Source organism: Heloderma suspectum, chromosome 7, assembly GCF_057233095.1.
Source record: "Heloderma suspectum isolate Gila_16-S chromosome 7, 16-S_ref, whole genome shotgun sequence".
Taxonomy (NCBI): domain Eukaryota; kingdom Metazoa; phylum Chordata; class Lepidosauria; order Squamata; family Helodermatidae; genus Heloderma; species Heloderma suspectum.
Window position 1 is genome coordinate 17,097,523 of NC_139464.1, and position 22,179 is coordinate 17,119,701.

At 46.9% G+C, this 22,179-nt stretch overlaps 1 protein-coding gene across 3 annotated transcripts in view; it reads right to left on the bottom strand.

The window, feature by feature from the left end:
• Positions 1-22,179, bottom strand: part of BCAT1 (branched chain amino acid transaminase 1) — a 109,767-nt gene that overhangs the window by 41,234 nt on the left and 46,354 nt on the right. For 2 of the 3 annotated variants that reach the window (XM_084809165.1, XM_084809166.1), the window contains exons 3-4: positions 9,784-9,984; positions 6,803-6,859 (exon numbers count right to left, since the gene is read on the bottom strand). In XM_084809165.1, coding sequence (XP_084665291.1) covers positions 6,803-6,859; positions 9,784-9,984 — 258 coding nt within the window. The remainder of the gene's footprint in view (positions 1-6,802; positions 6,860-9,783; positions 9,985-22,179) is intronic. The other variant, XM_084809167.1, reaches the window with a different exon arrangement.

A 22,179-nucleotide genomic window follows, 5' to 3' on the forward strand; every position in this document is an offset into this window, starting at 1 on the left:
GGGCTCTGATGAGGCGTTTGACTCCTTGGGGGGGCGGGTCTTCCTGATGCAGACATCCTGTTTGTCTCTGTTTGCTCTAGGACTGTGAGCTTTAATTGGTGGATCAGTTACACCCTGAGTAGGTAAACTCTCCATCCGCTGACATAATTGCCTCCCACAATTGCCTTCCACCAGGCTCTCCATTCACTGACATAATCGCCCTAGCCATTTTGTCTTTCTCCATATTGAGGTTCGTGCCCTTCTCAGCATGGAGAAAGGGACTTGGCTGGTGCTGGCCAGGTCCCCAGCTTAGCACACTGTGCATTGTCCCCATGGGGGTGAAACGTGGCACTCAACTGTTCCTCCCATAGCTGGCGGAGTTTCCAGCTTTGAACACCATGTGTTGTCCTATGGGGGCAACGCATGAACAGACTCAGCCAGTGATGGGAAGAGCGCAAACAGATTCAGCCCATGAATGGACTCAGACAACACCAGGAACTTCCTGGCTTCACACGCCGCATGTTACTAGACTGTTACCTTGTTAATCTGCCAATTTTAAACCAGCAATTGCAAATTTAAAACGAGTGAGGCTGTAAATTAAGGGCACACTTGTTTCGTTTTTAATGCCCTGGGCCATAGGTTCAGCCATAATGCCAAACCAGGCTTGGCATTATGTGAACAGACCTTGACTTCTTGCACTCCCTTCTCACTAGGGTTTCCAATTCTGGTTTGCAGGCAAACACGGATTGAGCTAGCCCATTTTTTGTTTGGTTCAGATGTAATGGCAAACCATAGTTGGCCACAAAAGAGGAAGTTAGAAAAAGAACTGAACTATGCAATGGCAGAAGGGAGCTCGAGGCTTGCTCACACATTGTTATTCTGTCCAAACTAGCTCTAGTTTTGTTTTGTTTTTTTGTCATGTTAGTAGCCCTCTTCAGGTGTTTGAAATGAACACGTCAAGTGGGTAGTGGGCCTGTGTGCACAAGCCCTACCCACTCCCAACTAGCTTGTGGCAGATCTGAAGGGGACTTCTTTTAGCATTATATTGAACACACACAGAAGCCTCCAAGCCATCAGGAACCCAGCATTATCAGGGTTCTTGATCATGCAGAGGCTGGGGATAGAGGAGAATGTTGTTTTTTCAAGAATGACCCGTTCAAAGCTCCGAACGCAAGCACGCCTCTGCCGAAAATATTTGCAAATTGTCAAATACGTGCCCGTGTTCATCTTGTTCCTGATTCCCAGTTCAATTTGCAAAATTTCCTGCTTTTCACAAATTTCCACTGTAGACTGAATCATCCCTGCTTTAGTCTATAAAGGAAAGTTGCACAAATTAGGGGAAACTTGCACAAATCTGCAATTCGACTGCAGCTCGACTTGCGTTCATTTCCCATTCATGCAGCGTACAAGCAGCGATTGCAAACAGGGATCAGTCATGAGACAAGCAGCAAGATGCTCTTCGGAGCATCCTGGAGATCTCAAATATCGCTCATTCACCCATCCCTAGCAGAGGCAAAGTGCATTCTGCCACGCATGTGTAGAAGCCACCTTCAGATCTTCACACAGAAGGTATGAAGGTCTGGAACTCCCTCTTTAAAGATGAGGATGTTAGGGGTGGGGAGAACATATGTGACCCCCACTCCCCTTCTTCATGCCTTAGGAACATAGGAAGCTGCAGTGGATCTCACTTCTTGTTAGAACACAAAACATAGGAAGCTGCCTTCTACTGAATCAGACCATGGGTCTATCTAGCCTAGTGTTGTTGACACTGACTGGCAGTGGCTCCCCAGGGTTTCAGGTAGGATTCTTTCCAGCCCTACCTGGAAATGCTGGAGATTGAACCTGGGACCCTCAGCCTGCAAAGTAGGTGCTCTACCACTGACCTACAGCTCAGTGAACCCTTGAAGATTACTGAGATAAAGAAATAAAGCAGCAAATATTGAACATAGAATCTCTTTCTAATCATGACTGGTAGATGTTCAGTGCAATCCTATGCATGTTTATTCAGATGCAAGTCGCACTGTGTTCAATGGGGTTCACTCCCTAGTAAGTGTGGAATTGCCACCTTGGCTTATTAAACCAGTATATTCTCATAATTCTTTAAGAATCTCAGTATCAAAATGCCAAGAGATCTTTGCCATTTTCTTTCTTTCTTTTTTGGCCACCACAGTTTCAAACTATCCTTGCACTCATGAGGACTAGAAACTTACTTGATTTGTAAATGAAAGCTGGAATCCTCAAGATTTTCACAAGAGCCTGTGGGCACTATCACATACAGCCTCCAGGCTGTATGTTGTTCACCCCAGTCTACAGAAATGGGTGCAGAACCTGCTCTCCTGGGGTACCAATATGGCCCTCTGGGATTTCCCAGAAGACCACACCCCCTTCCCCTGGCTCCACCCCCTTTCCCCCAACCACCGTTCATGTGGTGGTTTCCCAGCTTTGGCGTGTTTCTCTCCCCCATTCTAAAAGGTTGAAATTAGAGCTGTGCACCAGTAGCCTCTTGAAATTCTCCACCTTACTCATGGGCAGAGAAATTTCGGAGACAATTTCACCGAATTTCTCCAGGAGGTGGAGAAATTCTCCACAGTTTCTCCCAGGCAGGGCTCCCCATTGGCAGGGCTTGTAGCACAGTTTCTTTCTTTTTTGGTAAGGGTTTTAAGGGTCATCTTGCTGCAACAGCATCAACTGTCTTGGCAGGAGGGCCCCCAGTTTGCATTACTGCAATGCAGGTGGGGGCAGTGCTGTGTCCAGCTCCAGGCATGAGGTGGAGTTAGCGTTCTGCCAAAATCTGTCCTCCAATTTCCTGAAAGTTTTCTCCTCCCATGAAAGAGGGTTTTACTGTTCTGTCTCATTCAGGATGTTTTATAATGTATTTTTGTGGTGTTTTTGAGCTTGCCTAATCACAGCCAGCCTCCCAGGCTGCCTGCACATCCTGAAAAAGCCCCATGGGAGGAATTACTTCATAGTGCCTTCAACTGAGCTTTAATTGAAGTGTAGGAACTGAGGAGGCTACAGGAAGCCAGAGAGATGATGGTACAGTGAAACACAGGGCACTTGTACTCATTCCTCAGCCACCTCCTAAGTAAGGTGAGCCCAAGAAACCCAACCCCAACCCATGATCATTTCTCCAGAATTTCTTCAGCATTGAAATTCTTTTCGAAAGCAATTTCTCTTCTATCAAAATGAGTAAGAATGGTTGAAAAACACGTGGGATAAATTTTCGGCACGGCACTAGTTGAAATGCCTCTCTTGAGGCTTTGTTACTGGCAGTAAGCGCCTCACACTAAAATTTGCTGGTGTTCTGGCCCACCCCTTTGGCCTTTGGCCTTCAGCCCCACACAACATGGCCCCCAAGAGATTCTCCAAAATGGAATTTGCTCCTCGGGCTGAAAGAGGTTCAACAGCCCTGCTACAGACAGAAAAGCTGAACTTGCAGTTGCAGAGAAAGTTGCTATTAGGACCATTTCAGTGTCCCTGGTTTAAACAGCTCCCCTGGTCTTTCTGCACAGTTCTGTGAAGCTCAAGAGCTATTTCTTACCCCAGCCCCATCATTGACAGAAGATGCACCACAGCCTCAGAATGTTCCTTGTTCTTATTACTAGCTGTTACTAAAATATGCCTCAGAGTTTGGAGGGGAACCAAGAATGAAATCATTGTCCAAGAACAAAAAGGCCTTACTCCGGCCTTTTTCATCCATTCTTGGAAGGATGGAAAATGTCTCTCAAAACTTGGAGAGCCCAAATCAGCCTTTTCAGTAATGAAGGGGCAAAGCAGTGGGGAGTTCCAGGCACGCTGACTGACCTGAAAATAGCTGCTTACAATTACTTGTGGGAGGGATTTTCCAACGGCAAAGAAAAACAGAGCTGGGAATGGGAGATGGTGTGGCACAGGGGCGAAGAGTGTGAGGTGGAGGTCCCAGGTTCAAATCTCCCTTCAGCCATATGGAGCCTGAGCTGTTCCCACAGACAATACCTAATACTACTGACTTGCCTTACAGCGTTGTTGTAAGGATTGCTGAGTTGATCTACTCAAGGTGCTTTTCTGGATAGATAGATAGATAGATAGATAGATAGATATTTGAAAGCACAATAGAAATGATATTTCTTTTGATTTACAAATCATCCATTCCTGCTTGGGGATAAACAAACAAAAATCCCCAGGAAAAGCCGACATTCAATTAAATTCATTGAGATTTCTCTACCCTTTGCAACCAAATCTTAAATCCAAAAGGCCAGCCCACTCAGGTAGGATTTACAACACTCTGGAAAGGTCTTAGGTTTGGGTTTTGGTGAGTTTGCAGAAGGAGGTAATTCCGTCACTGAAAGACAGATGCTGGAAAACTCCCATCTGCATGTCCTTGCCGTCTGAACCTGACTGAAGAGATATCAGGCTTACCCCAACTTGGTGCCCTCCTGATGTGTTGGAGTCCGCTCCTGCAGCTGGCTAGGGATGATGGGACTTGATGTCTTAACACATCTGGCTGGGGAAGGGTGTATTATATGAACCTGCCTGTGCTCAAAGACAAGAGTGTGCAGACTTTAGGCTTGCACGCTTTCTTTTTCTACTAGAACTCCAAGACCCACCAACTAGAGAAATGTGCAAAATGGTGGTGGGGGCAGAGTCAATTATCTGCTGTACCCCATGAGCCATATACTGAGATAAGCTGCATAGTCAAGTATACATTTACTGCTGAGTCACTAGGATTCAAGGATCCTAACACAAAACTCAGAGACTGGCCTGGGCAGCTGCACATAGCTCTGCACAAAGGCAACCAATTCATACTCATATTTTATGGGTGAGGATCACTGAGGCGGAGCGATTAGCAATTAGCAAAGACCAGCCATAGCAGAGATATATTAAAAAAAGGTGGTAATTTTACTTCTGAGTTTTATACAACTGGGAGACAGAAACCCTTGCTGATCTACTGCAAATCACCCGGAGGTCCATCGGTAGATCTCAATTTACATTCTTCTCATCCCTGTGGGGTGGGCCCTGCTCCAAGTACCCCTTCCTTTGGAGGTTAGGAAATTGGTAACCAGAGATTGGCACCTCTCTCTGGGGATGCTCACCTGGTCCCTATATTTTTTTACAGCTTTTAGACTCCAGGTGAAGACAATTTTATTCTACCAAGCTTTTAATGGATAATATTTTAAATACTGCTCTTGCTGTTTTATTGCTGTTTAGTGTTTTTATGGCTGCTGATTGTTTATGGTGATTGATGTTTTTAATCCTTCTTGTTTTTAATTTTGGGGAGATTTTTTATTAGTGCAGTTTGCTGCTGAAATATTTCTGTACTGAAAAGTGGGATATGGTGTTTTTTTGAAGGAAGGAAGGAAGGAAGGAAATATCATTAAAAGGGTGCCCTTGGTACTGTCAGGGTTGGAACTGAACCCATAGAGCCCCAAAGCAGCTCTGATTCTGAGGAAGAGCTACAACCTGTGGGAAAGGAGCCCACTTGTCTCTCAGAGGCACAGCTGCAGGGAGAGCCCCGCCCCCCGTTTGCATTCCTGAGAGAGATAGTGACCCTGGCAGCGAAAGAGCGGGAGAGCGGTTGTTGCTAGATGCAAGGTGCTGGCGCAGAGAGAAGCGCGAGGTGGAGGGCGCCGAGAGGAGGCGCTCAGCCCGCTTGGCGCTACGGGAACGGCTGCGTCCCGATGCCCCACGGGTAAGGGGGGGAGCCTCCCCTCCTAGCCCATAAGCTTCCGAGCTTTTCCCGCCCTTCTCCAAACGGGGATCAACTGCGTACATGGAGCTTAGGTTACTCTGCTAAGATACCCATTGCAGTTCCTCGCTTAGTCACTGGCAATTAGCATCTGAAAGAGTCATTAGGTTTTAAAGGAATAAAGCCTTGGAAAGAATCCCTTTTGTCTGTGCCTTGTTTTGGCAACTGGAGGGGACTTTAAAAGGCAGCTAGGGTGCTCCTGACAGGTACATCTCAAAGATCATGATGGGTGCACTGGAGGAGGCTGCCTTTAAAAAATATGATAGGCCTAACTGGTTAAGGCCAGCTTGTGAACAGCTACTGGCTTAGTTGCCTAGCCAAACAGCCAGAAAAACTCCTAGGCTGTAATCTTATACCCACTTTCCTGGGAGTAAGCCCCACTGAATCCAACGGGATTTACTTCTCAGTAGCCACATTCAGCATCAAACTGTCATCACTTTTCTTCTTTTACCGCTCATGCATGGAGGGTGGCCGCTGATGAATTGCCAAAAAAGAGGAAATGCATCACCAAAAACCGGAACAAAATATAGCATCAATTTGTATGATATTTGCTGCATATGTTCACGTATATGCATAGATGCAAATGTAGACATCATTATTATAAACAGACATACAGTACAGCTCACCATAATGCAGGAGACTGTGACCAGGTAGCTGTGTGCCCACCTGATCAGTCTGCTGTCCAGGTGCAAACTGTTGATGGGCAACAGTTCTTGTGGTCCTTTAAACTGGAATTGGACGGGGCAGCCTTTCAAATAGAGGACTGTCCTCTGTAAAAGAGGACAACTGGCCACCCTACCATGTTTATTCAAGCGACTGTGCATCGGACAGCAGCTGTAGTCTACAGTCTATGGGATAATCGGTGTTACAAGCTTTATTGACAAGGCAGGTTCAGGGTTGTTATGGATGGATCCACACAAACAAACAAAATGAACAATAATCGGACTTCTGCCACATGTCTGCAACACACAAGGTAGGCCACATGCATAGCTGGCAGAGCCAGGATTATCAGAGGAGTCACAGACCAGAGCAAATGGAAATAGACGCGGGCGGGGTGGGGCAGAGAACGCCAAAAGTGTTGTCTCATGTTATACCCACTGTGTATTCATTGAGCCAGAGCATTTGGAGCAGTTTCGCCTCTGTCAGTCCTCTTGGCTAGAGGAAATGTGATGCAAAAAAAGGGTGGGAAAAAAAGGAAAGAAAAAGAAAAACAATGGGGGGGAATATATAAAAAAGAAGAAGAACATATTCATTATTAGCAATGAAGAGTTCAGATACCGGGTGTTACAGCAACAGTGCTACTTCGAGAGAGACAAACATCCAGGACTCAGCGTGGTTCCTTGCTCTGCATGAAAACAGGGAGCCTATAATGCAGCATTCCCCATCTTGGTAGCTCCAGAAGTCTTGGACTACAACTCCCATAATTCCTAGCCAGCATGGCCAATGGCTGGGAATTATGGGAATTGCAATCCAATACATCTGGAGGGCATCAGGTGGGGAAAGACGGCTAGAATGCATCTGCATCTCCTCAGCCAGAAAGACCTGGAAGAAAATCACAAGGCTGGCGTTCGGGAGGTAAGAGGTTTTTTAAAAAATAATTATAAACAAAAAAGGGACAAGAAATAAGGAAGAACCCAGCGGAGTCTTCTTAAGGGGCTTAAAGGGTTGGTGGAGAAAGGGTTTGGGGTCAGATTCCCTTTCCCACCTCAGTCTTTGAAAAGCAGTGGGAGTACTGCGACGCCGAAACAAATGCACCTTTTAAAAATTTGCAACAGAAGGAGAATTTAAAAACTCACACATGCAGTGCCCCACATTTTCTCCCCATGCTCCTTGGCAGCAAAAACGTGCCCTTAAGCGAGGCTCTGACACAAATGGAAGTATAACATATGCTGCTCTTATGGACACAGAAACGGCAACATTTGGCACTAAGCACCTCGAGTGTCAACCACGCTGGCTTCTGGCAGTTCCCAATTCACTTTACTGCAGGCGGCAACTCACTTTTGGTTTCAAACATACATCTGTGCTACATAACCACAGCAGAGTTAATGGGCCAGCAGAACCAGGGCCGACAACAAGAGTAAATGGCTTGGCACCTGCCAAGGGCCCACACGGCCCACTGGCAGGGCTCCTCTTCTTCGCCATTGCAACCAGCTTATTCACCTGTCTCTGGCTCAAACAACAGGGCTGGTGAGAAAGCTACCTGCTCACTGGCTCTCCGCCTGCCAAGCAAGCAAGGGGCAGCAATGATGAGAAAGAGGATGAGGAGCAAAAGCCCATGGTGACAATGGTGGTGAGAAGGGAGACTCACTGGGGGAGGGGTGCCTTGCCCAAGGACACTAAAAATCTAGAGCCAGCACTGAGCTGACCCACCGGGAGTTTGGGGGTGGAAGGATGACAACTGGCATTGTCTTTTCTGCCAGCCGACCCCAGGGCAATTCACAATGCATCTTCATCAGCTGGTATCTGAAGCACCAAATGATGACTTGAATGTGCAGATGAGCTATCATGGGCCAAACATCACGGACGGTACTTTCATATGATCTCAAATGCAATGCTTTTCATTGGAGCCAGCAGCAGACACCTTCATCTTCAAGTCATCCAGTTCTGAGAAATCAAATGATGTATGTACAGGTGTATGACCTGGTCTTAACGCGTATGTTTAAAATATTTGCTTAGTGATTTCACAGCATGCATGCTTTGGACCCCAAATCAACTCCATAACATGTGGCAAGGGATGCATCAGGGTGCATGAGTGTAACATTGCGCAAGGGGGGGTGGGGAGGTGTTCATCATTTGGTTTTACCTCCAGAATAATTCTTGTGAGGTTTTTTAAGGTATTAAAATACTCTATGAGTAGCAGGCTGGGATGATGAGAAGTCCCAATGAGGCATTTATTTTATTTATTATTTATTATTAAATTTATTAATCGCCCATCTGGCTGGTCACCCAGCCACTCTGGGCGATGTACAACATACAATATAACAGTTTAAAACAATAAAATTCTACCATAAAAACATTTTCTAAAATACCCTAACCCACCCCAAATGCCTGCCTGAACAACCACGTTTTTAATGCACGACGGAAGCTCATTAAAGAGGGGGCATGACGGAGTTCCCTAGGGAGGGAGTTCCACAGAGTGGGGGCCACCACAGTGATTACATAGGATGAGGGTGATACTACAAAATGTATGCAAAATCACCACATATCAGGGAAGATTCAGGGTTGGCCCTAGAATTATGGGCCTTGTTCTGATGCCTTATTGACTTCAGTAGCCTTCTCACCTGGTTTGCTATCCTTGCCATAACTGATCTTCCATACCAGCTGTGAAAAACTGGAGACTTGCAATGCCAACAAGAAACATTTGGGAACTTGATAAATCTAATGCCTCCCCACTCCTGCTTCCAACCTCCAATTCTTGGCCATTAAATAAATGTTAAATGATGACAGCAGTAGCAGTAAATTGTAAATGTCTTATGACAGACAACATAAATAAAGAGATGGAACCATTGGCATATCACAAATTAGCCTTCTGCCATTTTGACAAGCCACAGAGTAAATGTGATTGTCTGAAAACCTACTGAGTAGCCCAATACCAATGAGTAGGTCCTGAAGGCAAGATCATAGGCTAAAACTACACATTATGGGGCAATGTGTGGGTGCCACTGACTATATTTCCCCAGTAAAATACAGTTTATAAACTGGGGAGGTAATGTCATCATGTTGGCATTCCCAGTGTGATGGAAATGTAACGCTTGCATTTCCCTGCAAGTGGCAGCCAACAAAGTGAAGTGGGAGTGGGAAAGTATCCTGCATTTCCCCCTAATGACACATTGCCAGGGAGATACAGGTCAGCAACAACCACAAGTCTCCTGATAATGTGAAGACTGGGGACTTTAACCGTTCACTCTTCATTCCCTCTGTATCAAAGGCATTGTTCTAGAACAACAACAACATAGCTTTTGGCACCTTGCATTAAACCACTGAAATAAAAGTAAAGACATTATAAAACACATGATTTTTTTTTTTTTGGAAAAAATTACAGTCATGAAGCACTCTTATTCTTCCTGTCCAGTACTCACTTCTACAGCATAGTGAAAAGCTGAGACAGCAGGATGCAGAGAGAGGTTTCCCAAGGGCTTAATAAGAGGTGTCTCCCAACCTGACGTTAATGACCATTCTATGAATAGCATGTTGTCCGTGAAAACAGTTCCAAACACCAGGCCATTTGGGTCGGGCTTTTCTTTGAAAGTGGTAGACGGGTTGATTATTAGGTCAGCAGCCTACAAGGGGGGGGGGGGGAGAGAGAGAGAGAGAGAAGGAAGCATGAAAACAGATCTAAAACACATATATGAAAACCACTTCAAGATTTGATTATATTAAGTGGTATATAAGTCAAATAAGCAAGTAAGTAAGTAAGTTGATTATATTAAAGTGAAAGTATTCCAAAATCAGAGGACACCAAGAACCCAGGGGCAGATCTGCATGTGACATTTATGGTGGGATACACCTGACATTTCCCCAAAGCAAACACAAAAAAGTGAAGTCTTGACACACGTGTGTCTGGTAATTATGACACAGTCTTAGCCCATGCAAAGTAGATATAAGGTACTGGAGTGTGTTATATTGAATTGGGACTCCCAGTCGTCATAATTTGGTGCCTTACTCCTGAACCACCAGCGTTTTGTGCCTGCACCAGTCAGGCAGACCGACCTCTGTGCTTGAGATCGCCACCTTGGCTGCAGTACCAGCCTACCTGAGCACTCAAGTCACCTGACTCCAAAAGGGCCAATCCCTGTCCAACAGGCCCTACAAACCCTGGCTTCAGAGCTTGCTCCTCAGTCTAAGCAACTCACCTGGTGTGCAGACACACAGCCCAAGTGTCTGCTCCCTGTCCTTAATTGCTGCTCTAGAACTTGACCACTGCCTGGTTCTGACTACACACTGGTTTCCGGCCACTCTGAGCCTTGACTGTGATCTTGGACCCTGCCTGAGTCCTACATCTGCTTCTCACTATGAGGACTGACAGCCAAGTCTCCCTGGGTCCCAGACCCAGACTGCCTAGATCAGCCTTCCCCAACTTGATGCCCTCCAAGTGTTTCAGCCTCCAGTTCCCATCCGCCTCACCCTGTATGGCCAGTGGTCAGGAAAGCTCTAGCTCAAAACACCAGGACGGCAACCAGGTTGGAACGGGCTGGCCAAAAGTCTGACTCTTGAAAGTCTAAGAGTAGGCCTGTATAATTATCTCTATACTGCAAATGGGGAGATGACACAGAGAGGGTGTGGCTTTGCTTAGGCCACAGGGGAATCTGTGGCCAGCATGAGACCTGAAGCAGTGGAGGCTGGTGGAAGCACCTTGGAGAGCTCCTTTAGAGTTCTGACTGGTTCTGACTGAAACCTGGAGCAGATTCACCACCCCACTGACATCGGAGCCACCAGCCTCCACTGACCTAAAGTCGCAACTTCTTCAATCGCTGCCCACTCTCCTTGCCACTATACCACAATCCGCTCATCTGGGAAAAGTCCCCCTCTGATGACTGCAAAACAAAACAAAAAGATTTTAAGATGGGGGTACATTCAAGCATGCGATCTGCACTCCCACCCTGCCCCCCATGAGTACATCTGAAGTGGGAGAGAGCCACAGAAGGACAATTTCTTGGGCAGGCCTCCACAGCTAAATCATCTCTTCTGTGGGCAACTTTTTAGTTGGTCCTAAGTGAAATGGGAGGGGACCGCGGTGGCTTAGTGGTTAAGACGCTGAACTGCAGACTGGAAGGTCGGCAGGTCAGCAGTTCGAGACCCGAGTGCCGCGTGACGGAGTGAGCTCCCGTCTTCAGTCCCAGCTTCTGCCAAACTAGCAGTTCGAAAGCAAGACATTGCAAGTAGATAAATAGGTACCGCCTCGGCGGGAAAGGTAACAGCGTTCCGTGCACCTCGGTGTTCAGTCATGCCGGCCACATGACCACGGAAGCGTCTTCAGACAGCGCTGGCTCTTCGGCTTAGAAACGGGGATGAGCACCGCACCCTAGAGTCAGACACGACTGGTTGGGGACACCTTTACCTTTTTAAGTGAAATGGACAACCCAGAAACAAAAGCTGCAAACTCACTTATTTAGTATACATTTTAGCCCGCCCAGTAACAAAACATTCTCCGGGTGGATTGCATGTTAAAATGTTGCTGCCGTTTCCCAGCTTTTGTAATACAAAAGAGAGTCCCAGGGCTGTAATCTGACAGCTGTGTCCTGTCTGTCCTCACCCCCAACCCCAATTGTTTCATGAAGTCCTTCAATTTCCATGTGCCTCTAGTTCCCAGCCCTAGCCTCTAGATGGCTGCTTGTCAGCCACCCACAGGAAAATCTGTGCAGCGTAGACCTGGGCCAAAATTTATCAGAAAAGAATGCAGAGTCTCTCCATCCTGCCACACAACTTGAAATCTTCCTTTTCCAAAAAAGACACTTCCCTGAATCAACCCAACAATACTGCAACTGGTGCTGCCGAAAATGTCTCCCACATGGTTTTCAACCATTCTCATTCAATTTGACAGAAGAGAAATCGCTTTCGACAAGAAATTCAATACTGAAGAAATTTCAGAGAAATTTTCATGGGTTGGGTTTGGGTTTCTTGGGCTTACCTTACTTAGGAGGTGGCCCCTTCATAATGAGTACATGTGTTCTGTCTTTCATTGTACAATTATCGCTTTGGCAGTCTGTAGCCTCCTCAGCTCCCTACACTTCAGTTGAAGCCCAGGGGAAGGCATCATGAGCTAATTCCTCCCTTAGGGCTTTTTCAGATCAGGAAGCGCAGCCAGCCTGGGAGGCTAGTTGTGATTAGGTACACTCAAAAACACCACCAAAATAAATTCAATATAAATTATGGACTGTCCTGAGAATGAGGCAGAACAATGGAAGCCCCTTTCATGGGGGAAGAAAACTTTCAGGAAATGGGAGGACAGATTTTGGCAAAGCATTAACTCCACCTCATCCCTGGCGGTTGACAAAACACTGCCCCCCCCCACACGCACACACACGTACATTGTGGTGGATGCAAGACGGGGGTCAGCCTGCCAGCACAAAAAAAAAACAAACCCCTTACCAAAAATGAAAGAAGCTGTGCTACAAGTCCTGCCAATGGGGAGCCCTACCTGTGAAAAACCACTGAGAATTTCTCCTTCCTCTGGAGAAATTCGGTGAAATTCTCTCCCAAATGTCTCTGCCCACAAATAATGTGGGGAATTCTGAGAGGTCATCTGTGCACAGCTCTAAGTGCAACATTTCATGAGCATTATTCCACTTCTTGATTGATCACTGAAGCGTAGAAACTAAAAAGCGTTTTGTTAGGTGCTTGGTCAACCACCATCCTTCCTTGTTTTAGACTAAAAAGGGTAATAACGTGTTCCATATCGGATACGCACTACCAGTGAAGTAGTTTCCCCATAACCTGCAGATAAAGGCATGCAAATGAAGAGAGTTTCCTGACAAAGACAGCATTTACCAAGGAAAGAAAGAAAGACAGACAGGCAGACAGACAGACACGGGGGGGGGGGGAATACATGTTCAATTTCAGCTCTTATTTTATTGTTTACATTTATGCTCTATCTTTCTGCACTAGCTACCCAAGGCAGTTAACAATAATAACAGGCAGAGACAGTAAACCAAATAAAATCAAAGTTAAAACATGCATACATTAAAAAAAAAAAACAGCAGAGAAAAGCAACAAACTGAAAATTAAAAGCAGCAGTTGAACAAAACAGAACAAAAACGGCAAAGATCAAATCACCTCAGCAGGCCAAAGCCCTGTCTAAATAGGAAGGCCTTCACCACCCAATAAAAAGCAAATGGAGAGGAGCCTAGACAGGCCTCCCTAGGAACGGCGTTCCAAAGTTGAGGTGCAGCTACTGAGAAGTGTGATGTAGTGGGACTGGAGACGTCCAGGTTCTAGTCCCCACTCGGCCATGAAGCTCACTGGGTGACTTTGGGCCAGTCACTGACTCTCAGCTTAACCAACCTCAGAGGGTTGTTGAGAGATAAAATGGAGAAGAGGGAGACTATGTAAACTGCCTTGGGTTCCTTGCAAGAGGAAAAATGGCAGGATATAAATGTAATCATCAAGTGCCACCGAGAAACCAGTGGAGGCTGGTGACTCCAATGGGAATGGGGCAGTGAATCCACTCTGGGTTTCAGTCAGAACCAGTCACTTAGTGGCCTTTCCCATGCCACTGAGAAACTGGTGGAGGCTGGTGGCTCCGATGTCAAGGGGATGGTGAATCCTCTCCAGGTTTCAGTCAGAACTCTAAAGGAGTCCTTTAGAGTTCTGGCTGGTTCTGACTGAAACCTAGAGCAGATTCACCACCCCACTGACATTGGAGCCACCAGCCTCTACTGCAAGAAACAAGCCTCAGATATCAACAGGACATAAGAGAAGGGAATCTCCGGGAGTCCTTTAAACCTGTGCAATGTCTTAAATTGCTTACAGGACAGTTAGAAACAAACAATGGGAATTCATTATCTGGTATGGCAAAACAAAAGCAAAGCCTGAGTTCAGCACACTGCCTTGTGATAAAAGGCTCAATCTTCTTGACCTAGGAAAGGGGTAAAGCAAGATGATTCCGTTGTCAGGGCACAAGGCTGAAGAATGTGAAGCAGCCCAAGGTTAACATTTCCTGCTCCAGCACAGATTTCCTTTATGACCTTGGGGAAGGTGCTTAATCTCTCGTGCTTCACCTTAGCAGCCATAAGAAACTTCTCCTTCACTTTATTTCACATCCGAGAGTCATCTGCCAAGCACTGGACCTGAATGCTCATACATTGAGCTGTTCTGTAAGTATCTCTGGGTAGGTATGGCGGAGAATTTCTCCCCGAAACTTCGGGGGGCCGAGCGCCAATGTGTTCGGCCCCCTGAACAAGTTTCGGGGAGAAATCCTCCAACCCCCCCTGCCCCCCGCACCACCACCCCCCCGGGACGGGACTTACCTTCGCCGAATGTCCCTCCCGGCGGCGGGTCCAGCCGGCGGTTCGGCGGGTGTTCGAGCGGGGCAGGAGCGGCAGCCGGTCTTTCGACCGGCTGCCGCTGCCGCCATTGCAATAAAAGAAAAAAAAAAACGCCCCCTGATAGGCTACGTGACGATTAACGTAGCCTATCACGTAACTCAGTGAAGCCATAAGCTATGCCGTGCAGGGCCACCCAAGACGGACAGGTCATGGCAGAGAGTTCTGACAAAATGTGGTCCACTGGAGAAGGAAATGGCAACCCACTCCAGTATTCTTGCCAAGAAAACACCATGGAATGTATCACAAGGCTAAAAGATATGACGCCGGAAGATGAGCCCCTCAGGTCGGAAGGTGTCCAATATGCTACTGGGGAAGAGCAGAGGGTATTTCCAAGTAGCGCCTGAAAGAGTGAAGCAGCTGGGCCAAACCCGAAAGGAAACTCAGCTGTGGATGTGTCTGGTGGTGAAAAGAAAATCCGATGCTGTAAAGAACAATATTGTTTAGGAACCTGGAATGTCAGATCAATGAATCAAGGTAAGCTGGAGGTGGTCAAACATGAGATGGCAAGATTGAACATCGACATCTTGGGAATCAGCGAACTAAAATGGACAGGCATGGGCGAATTTAATTCAGGTGACCATCATATCTACTATTGTGGGCAAGAATCCCTTAGAAGAAATGGAGTAGCACTCATAGTCAACAAAAGGGTGGGAAAAGCAGTACTGGGGTACAATCTTAAAAATGATAGAATGATCTCAGTACGAATCCAAGGCAAACCATTCAACATCACAGTAATTCAAGTCTATGCCCCAACCACTGAGGCCAAAGAAGCTGAGGTTGATCGGTTCTATGAAGACCTACAACACCTTCTAGAACTAACACCAAAAAAAGATGTCCTCTTCATCATAGGGGATTGGAATGCTAAAGTAGGAAGTCAAGAAATCACCGGGATAACAGGCAGGCATGGCCTTGGTGTACAAAATGAAGCAGGACAAAAGCTAATAGAGTTTTGCCAAGAGAACATGCTGATCATAGCAAACACTCTTTTCCAACAGCACAAGAGGCGACTCTACACATGGACGTCACCAGATGGTCAATATCGAAATCAGATTGATTATGTCCTTTGCAGCCAAAGATGGAGAAGCTCCATACAGTCAGTAAAAACAAGACCTGGAGCTGACTGTGGCTCAGATCATGAGCTGCTTCTTGCAAAATTTCGGCTCAAATTGAAGAACGTCGGGAAAACCACTAAACCGTTCAGGTATGACCTAAATCATATCCCTGATGAATATACAGTGGAGGTGAGGAATAGATTTCAGGGATTAGACCTGATAGACAGAGTGCCTCAGGAACTATGGACGGAGGTCCGTAACATTGTTCAGGAGGCAGCAACGAAATCCGTCCCAAAGAAAAAGAAATGCAAGAAAGCCAAGTGGCTGTCTGATGAGGCTTTACAAGTAGCTCACGAAAGAAGGGAAGCGAAAAGCAAGGGAGAAAGGGGAAGATATACCCAACTGAATGAAGAGTTCCAGAGAATAGCAAGGAGAGACAAGAAGGCCTTCTTAAATGAACAATGCAAAGAAATCGAGGAAAACAACAGAATGGGAAAGACTAGAGATCTCTTCAAGAAAATTGGAGATCTCAAGGGAACGTTTTGTGCAAAGACAGGCATGATAAAGGACAAAGAAGGCAGGGACCTAACAGAAGCAGATGAGATTAAGAAGAGGTGGCAAGAATACACAGAAGAACTATACAGGAAAGATATGAATGTCCCTGATAGCCATGATAGTGCGGTCACTGAACTTGAGCCGGACATCCTAGAGAGTGAAGTCAAGTGGGCCTTAGGAAGCATTAGTAACAACAAAGCTAGCGGAGATGACAGTATTCCAGCTGAGCTATTTAAAATCCTAAAAGATGATGCTGTTAAAGTGCTGCATTCAATATGCCAACAAATCTTGAACACTCAACAGTGGCCACAAGACTGGAAAAGGTCAGTTTACATTCCAATTCCAAAGAAGGGCAACACCAAAGAGTGTTCAAACTACCGCACAATTGCGCTCATTTCACATGCCAGCAAGGTGATGCTCAAAATCCTACAAGCTAGGCTTCAGCAGTATGCGAACCGAGAACTACCGGAAGTACAAGCTGGGTTTAGAAGAGGCAGAGGAACTAGAGATCAAATCGCCAACATTCGCTGCATCATGGAGAAAGCAAGAGAATTCCAGAAAAACGTCTATTTCTGCTTCATTGACTACGCTAAAGCCTTTGATTGTGTGGATCACAACAAACTATGGCAAATTCTTAAAGTGACGGGAGTACCAGACCACCTGACCTGTCTCCTGAGAAACCTGTACGAGGGTCAAGAAGCAACAGTCAGAACCAGACATGGAACAACCGATTGGTTCAAAATTGGGAAAGGAGTACGACAAGGCTGCATATTGTCACCTTGCTTATTTAACTTATATGCAGAGTACATCATGAGAAATGCCGGGTTGGATGAATCAGAGGTCGGAATTAAGATTGCCGGGAGAATTATCAACAACCTCCGATATGCAGACGATACCACCCTAATGGCAGAAAGCGAAGAGGATCTCAAGAGCCTCTTGTTGAGGGTGAAAGAGGAGAGTGCAAAAGCTGGTTTGAAACTCAACATTAAAAAAACGAAGATCATGTCATCTGGCCCCATCACTTCCTGGCATATAGAAGGGGAAGAAACGGAAGCAGTGACAGATTTTACTTTCTTGGGCTCCAAGATCACCGCAGACGGTGACTGTAGCCATGAAATTAAAAGACGCTTTCTCCTTGGGAGGAAAGCTATGGCAAACCTAGACAGCATAGTAAGAAGCAGAGACATCACCTTGCCGACAAAGGTCCGTCTAATCAAAGCTATGGTTTTCCCAGTAGTAACGTATGGCTGTGAGAGCTGGACTATAAGGAAGGCTGAGCGCCGAAGAATTGATGCTTTCGAACTGTGGTGCTGGAGAAGACTCTTATGAGTCCCCTGGACTGCAAGGAGGTCAAATCAGTCCATCCTAAAGGAAATCAACCCTGACTGCTCATTGGAAGGAAAGATAATGAAGCTGAAGCTCCAATATTTTGGCCACCTAATGCGAAGAGAAAACTCCCTGGAAAAGACCCTGATGCTGGGAAAGACTGAAGGCAAAAGGAGAAGGGGACGGCAGAGGATGAGATGGCTAGATAGCATCACAGATGCAATGAATATGAACTTGAGCATGCTCCGGGAGAGAGCGCAGGACAGGAAGGCCTGGCGTGCTATGGTCCATGGGGTCACGAAGAGTCGGACACGACTGAACGACTGAACAACAACAACAACAACAATCACGGCTAGATTTGCAAAGTCAGCCGTGATAGGCTACATCAATCGTCACGTAGCCTATCACGGGTGACTTAAAAAAAAAAAAAAAAGCGCGTATGGATAATGGCAGCCCCCATAGGGAGCCGCCATTCCCGTTCCTTATTTGGTCGCTGTAGTCTACGTAAAGATTTACGTAGACTACGGCGAAAATAAGGGCAACGCTCTTTGCTCTTTGCGTTGCCCTTATTTTCGCCGTAGTCTACGTAAATCTTTACGTAGACTACAGTGACCAAATAAGAAACGTGAATGGCGGCTCCCTATGGGGGCCGCCATTAGCGTATGCACTTTTTTTTTTTAAAGTCACCCGTGATAGGCTACGTGACGATTGACGTAGCCTATCACGGCTGACTTTGCAAATCTAGCCGTGATAGGCTACGTTAATCGTCACGTAGCCTATCAGGGGGCGTTTTTTGTTTTTTTTTAACTTTCGCGTTCGTGGCTGGGCGAGGCGGGAAGCCTCCTCCCCGGCCTGAATTTCGGCCGGAGCGAGGCGGGAAGCCTACCCCCGGCCTGAATTTCGGCCAGGGCGAGGCGGGAAGCCTCCCCCCCAGCCTGAACTTCGCGGGGGGACCAGCCAAGCGCCTCCCCCCCACCGCGAACAAGCTTCGGCAAAAGGTAAGGGACTTTCGTCCACCCTAGGGTTGGCAGAGAATTTCTCCCCGAAACTTCGGGGGGCTGAGCGCCAACGTGTTCAGCCCACCGAACAAGTTTCGGGGAGAAATCCTCTGAACCCCCCCCGCACCCCGCACCCCCCCCGGGACGGGACTTACCTTCGCCGAATGTCCCTCCCGGCGGCGGGTCCGGCTGGCGGTTCGGTGGGTGTTCGAGCGGGGCGGGAGCGGCAGCCAGTCTTTCGACCGGCTGCCACCGCCGCCATTGCAATCAAAGAAAAAAAAAAACGCCCCCTGATAGGCTACGTGACGATTCACGTAGCCTATCATGGCTAGATTTGCAAAGTCAGCCGTGACAGGCTATGTCAATCGTCACGTAGCCTATCACGGGTGACTTTAAAAAAAAAAAGTGTGTACGGATAATGGCGGCCCCCATAGGGAGCCGCCATTCCCGTTCCTTATTTGGTCGCTGTAGTCTACGTAAAGATTTACGTAGACTACAGCGACTAAATAGGGAACGCGAATGGCGGCTCCCTATGGGGGCCGCCATTAGCATACGCGTTTTTTTTTTTTTAAGTCTCCCGTGATAGGCTACGTGACGATTGACGTAGCCTATCACGGCTGACTTTGCAGATCTAGCCGTGATAGGCTACGTGAATCGTCACGTAGCCTATCAGGGGGCGTTTTTTTAAAAAAAAAAAAAATCGCGTTCGCGGCCGGGCGAGGCGGGAAGCCTCCTCCCCGGCCTGAATTTCGGCCGGGGCGAGGCGGGAAGCCTCCCCCCCGGCCTGAATTTCGGCCGGGGCGAGGTGGGAAGCCTCCCCCCCCGGCCTGAACTTCACGGGGGGACCAGCGAAGCGCCTCCCCCCACCGCGAATGTCCTTCGAGGACAGGTAAGGGACTCCACCCCTATCTCTGGGTATAATTCAAAGCCCTTGCTTTAGCTTTCCATTTTCTTCAGGATGCTCCAAACACAAGAGCTTCCTATCATTAATAGCACTTCAGCATAGATTTTTTTTTAAAACACGCTAATTACATGAACAGCATCATGGGTGACATCAACATTTATATTGCAACATGTACAATCAGAATACACTTGCCAGAAAGCGTGTCCACTGCACATAGATCGTCACATGCAATCAGCGCACACACCTCTATTTCACTATGGCCTCGTTCAGACATAATGTGAACAAGCCCATTCGCGTCTCAGGCTTGTATATTCCCAACTTCCCCTTCTCCTCCTCTGGCATGGCAGCAAGGAGATGAAAGCATCCTCTTCCTCTTTTAAACTACAGTTCCTTATTACTTCCAAACTGGCAGGGGGGCAGACAGGGGATGACACTGGTTAGTTTAAACTATGGTTAGTGAACAAGCCAGGATCATAAACTATGGTTTGATCCTGGTTTGTTTCAGTAAAGCAGGGGTGGGCAACTGTGAGAGGTCTAGGGGCCATTTTCAGCCCATGGACTCCCCCATGGGATGCACTACTGCCACTGCCAAATTTAGCTTGGAGACAAGCTCTTGCTACCACAAATTTCAGTGACACAGCAGCCACCACAGCAGGGGGGACAGCAGTGGGCGCATGTGGCCAGTAGACTGTGCGTTGCCCACCCTTGCAGGAAAACCTAGGGATGTACGAAAGTCACTTACCTTTTTGAAGGGTGACATTTGCAGTGGGGGGGAGGCGCTCTGTCCCTCCCCCCGAAATTCTGTCCAGCCGGCTCCGCTCCAGGGACATTCCGCAGAGCCGCCAGCGAGGGCTGCCCACAGCCGGACATCCAGCCGCTGGGCAGCCTGCAGGGACGCAAATGGCAGCGGCCGTAGCCGCCACCATTTGCGTCCCTGTATTTTGCTGTGATAGGCTACGTAAATATTTATGTAGCCTGTCACGGCAAAACAAAAAACAAAAACAGCGGACGGAAATGGCGGCAGCTACAGCGGCCGCCGTTTGTGTTCCCTTTTTTTTCGCCGTTTTAGCCTACACAAATATTTACGTAGGCTATTACGGCAAAAAAAAAAGGGGGGGACGCAAATGGCGTAGTGGCTGCCATTCGCTTTCCCTTTTTTTGCCGTTTTATTTACGTAGGCTAAAATGGGGGGGGAGGGAACGCAAATGGCAGCCGCCATAGCCGCCGTCATTTGCGTCTGCTCTTTTGTTTTGTTTTTTGCCATGACAGGCTATGTAAATACTTACGTAGCCTATCACGGCCTCCGCAGGGACGCAAATGGCGTCCCTGCGTTAGCCGTGATAGGCTACGTAATTATGTAAGTAGCCTATCACGGCTATAATGAGGAAGCGAATGGCGGCCGCAGACACAGCCGCCATTCGCAATTCAGCGCGGGCGGCAGCAGGTAAGTGCTCCATTTTGCGCGCCTTTCATGAGGTGGGGGGCGGGGGGCTTCATTCCGCCATGGATTTCGGGGAGCTGAATGCACTGGCATTCGGCCTCACTGAGATCCATGGCAGAATTCTCTGACATCCCTAAGTAAACTGCAGTTTAAACTACACATATTTCCTCCAGTTCAGACTAGAGATAGTCAGGTCAGTTTCACATGTCTTCATTCATAAGTCTATTCTATTTCCTCATCAATCTGTGATTTAAAAAAGCATTAAAAATTGCATTATTTTTCAACATATTTTCCCGCACAAAAATACGCATTTTCCCCTAGAAATACAATTTTTTTTACACATTTTAACCGAAAAAATACACATTTTCTATGCATTTTGATACAATTCTGAGACCAGAATTCTGGTTTTACAACATTAAAAACTTGTACAGTTAAAACATATACATAGAAATATACAAAAGTTAAAAATATAATTAAATCATCAATAGTATTAAAATTGTATAAAATATCAAAATTTTAAAAGACCACAATATAAACAATAATATCAGTCCATCATATTATCATGAGTTCAGACTATCTGTCCCCCGAAGGCCTGCCTTGTACTGAAAACCAGGCCGTATAACTTTAAAATGTAGACCGAACAAAATTCTTGAGTATCCCTAGTTGTAATGACAAAATGTGATCAGTTTAAAACATGAAGCAGATGTTTCCAGTCTCCCCCATGCGGCCATGCCAGGAGAGGAGAGCGGTGGAGCAGTGCGGAAGCCTGAGCAGATTCATTCATGTATGGTTTAGAACTATGTCTGAACTGGGCCACTGAGTACACACGCCAGGAAGCCACGGTCACTTGCAGCTAGTCAGCACACGTCCATGCAGTGATGCTTTATCTAGAGCTCCAGGGCGCAGCGGGAAATTTAAAATGGTGGCTCACAGCCTCCTGCCATAAGGAACCCAGGGCAGGTATCGCTGCCAGCTGATTCTGCTGGGGCTTCTGAGATGCCACTGCTCCTGTCAACCCAGGATAGTTTGGTTGCCTGTATCATCCTGCAAAATGGTAAGGAGCGCTATCTAGTACTGCGCCGAAAATTTATCCCACATGTTTTTCGACCATTCTCATTCAGTTTGACAGAAGAGAAATTGCTTTTGAAAAGCAAT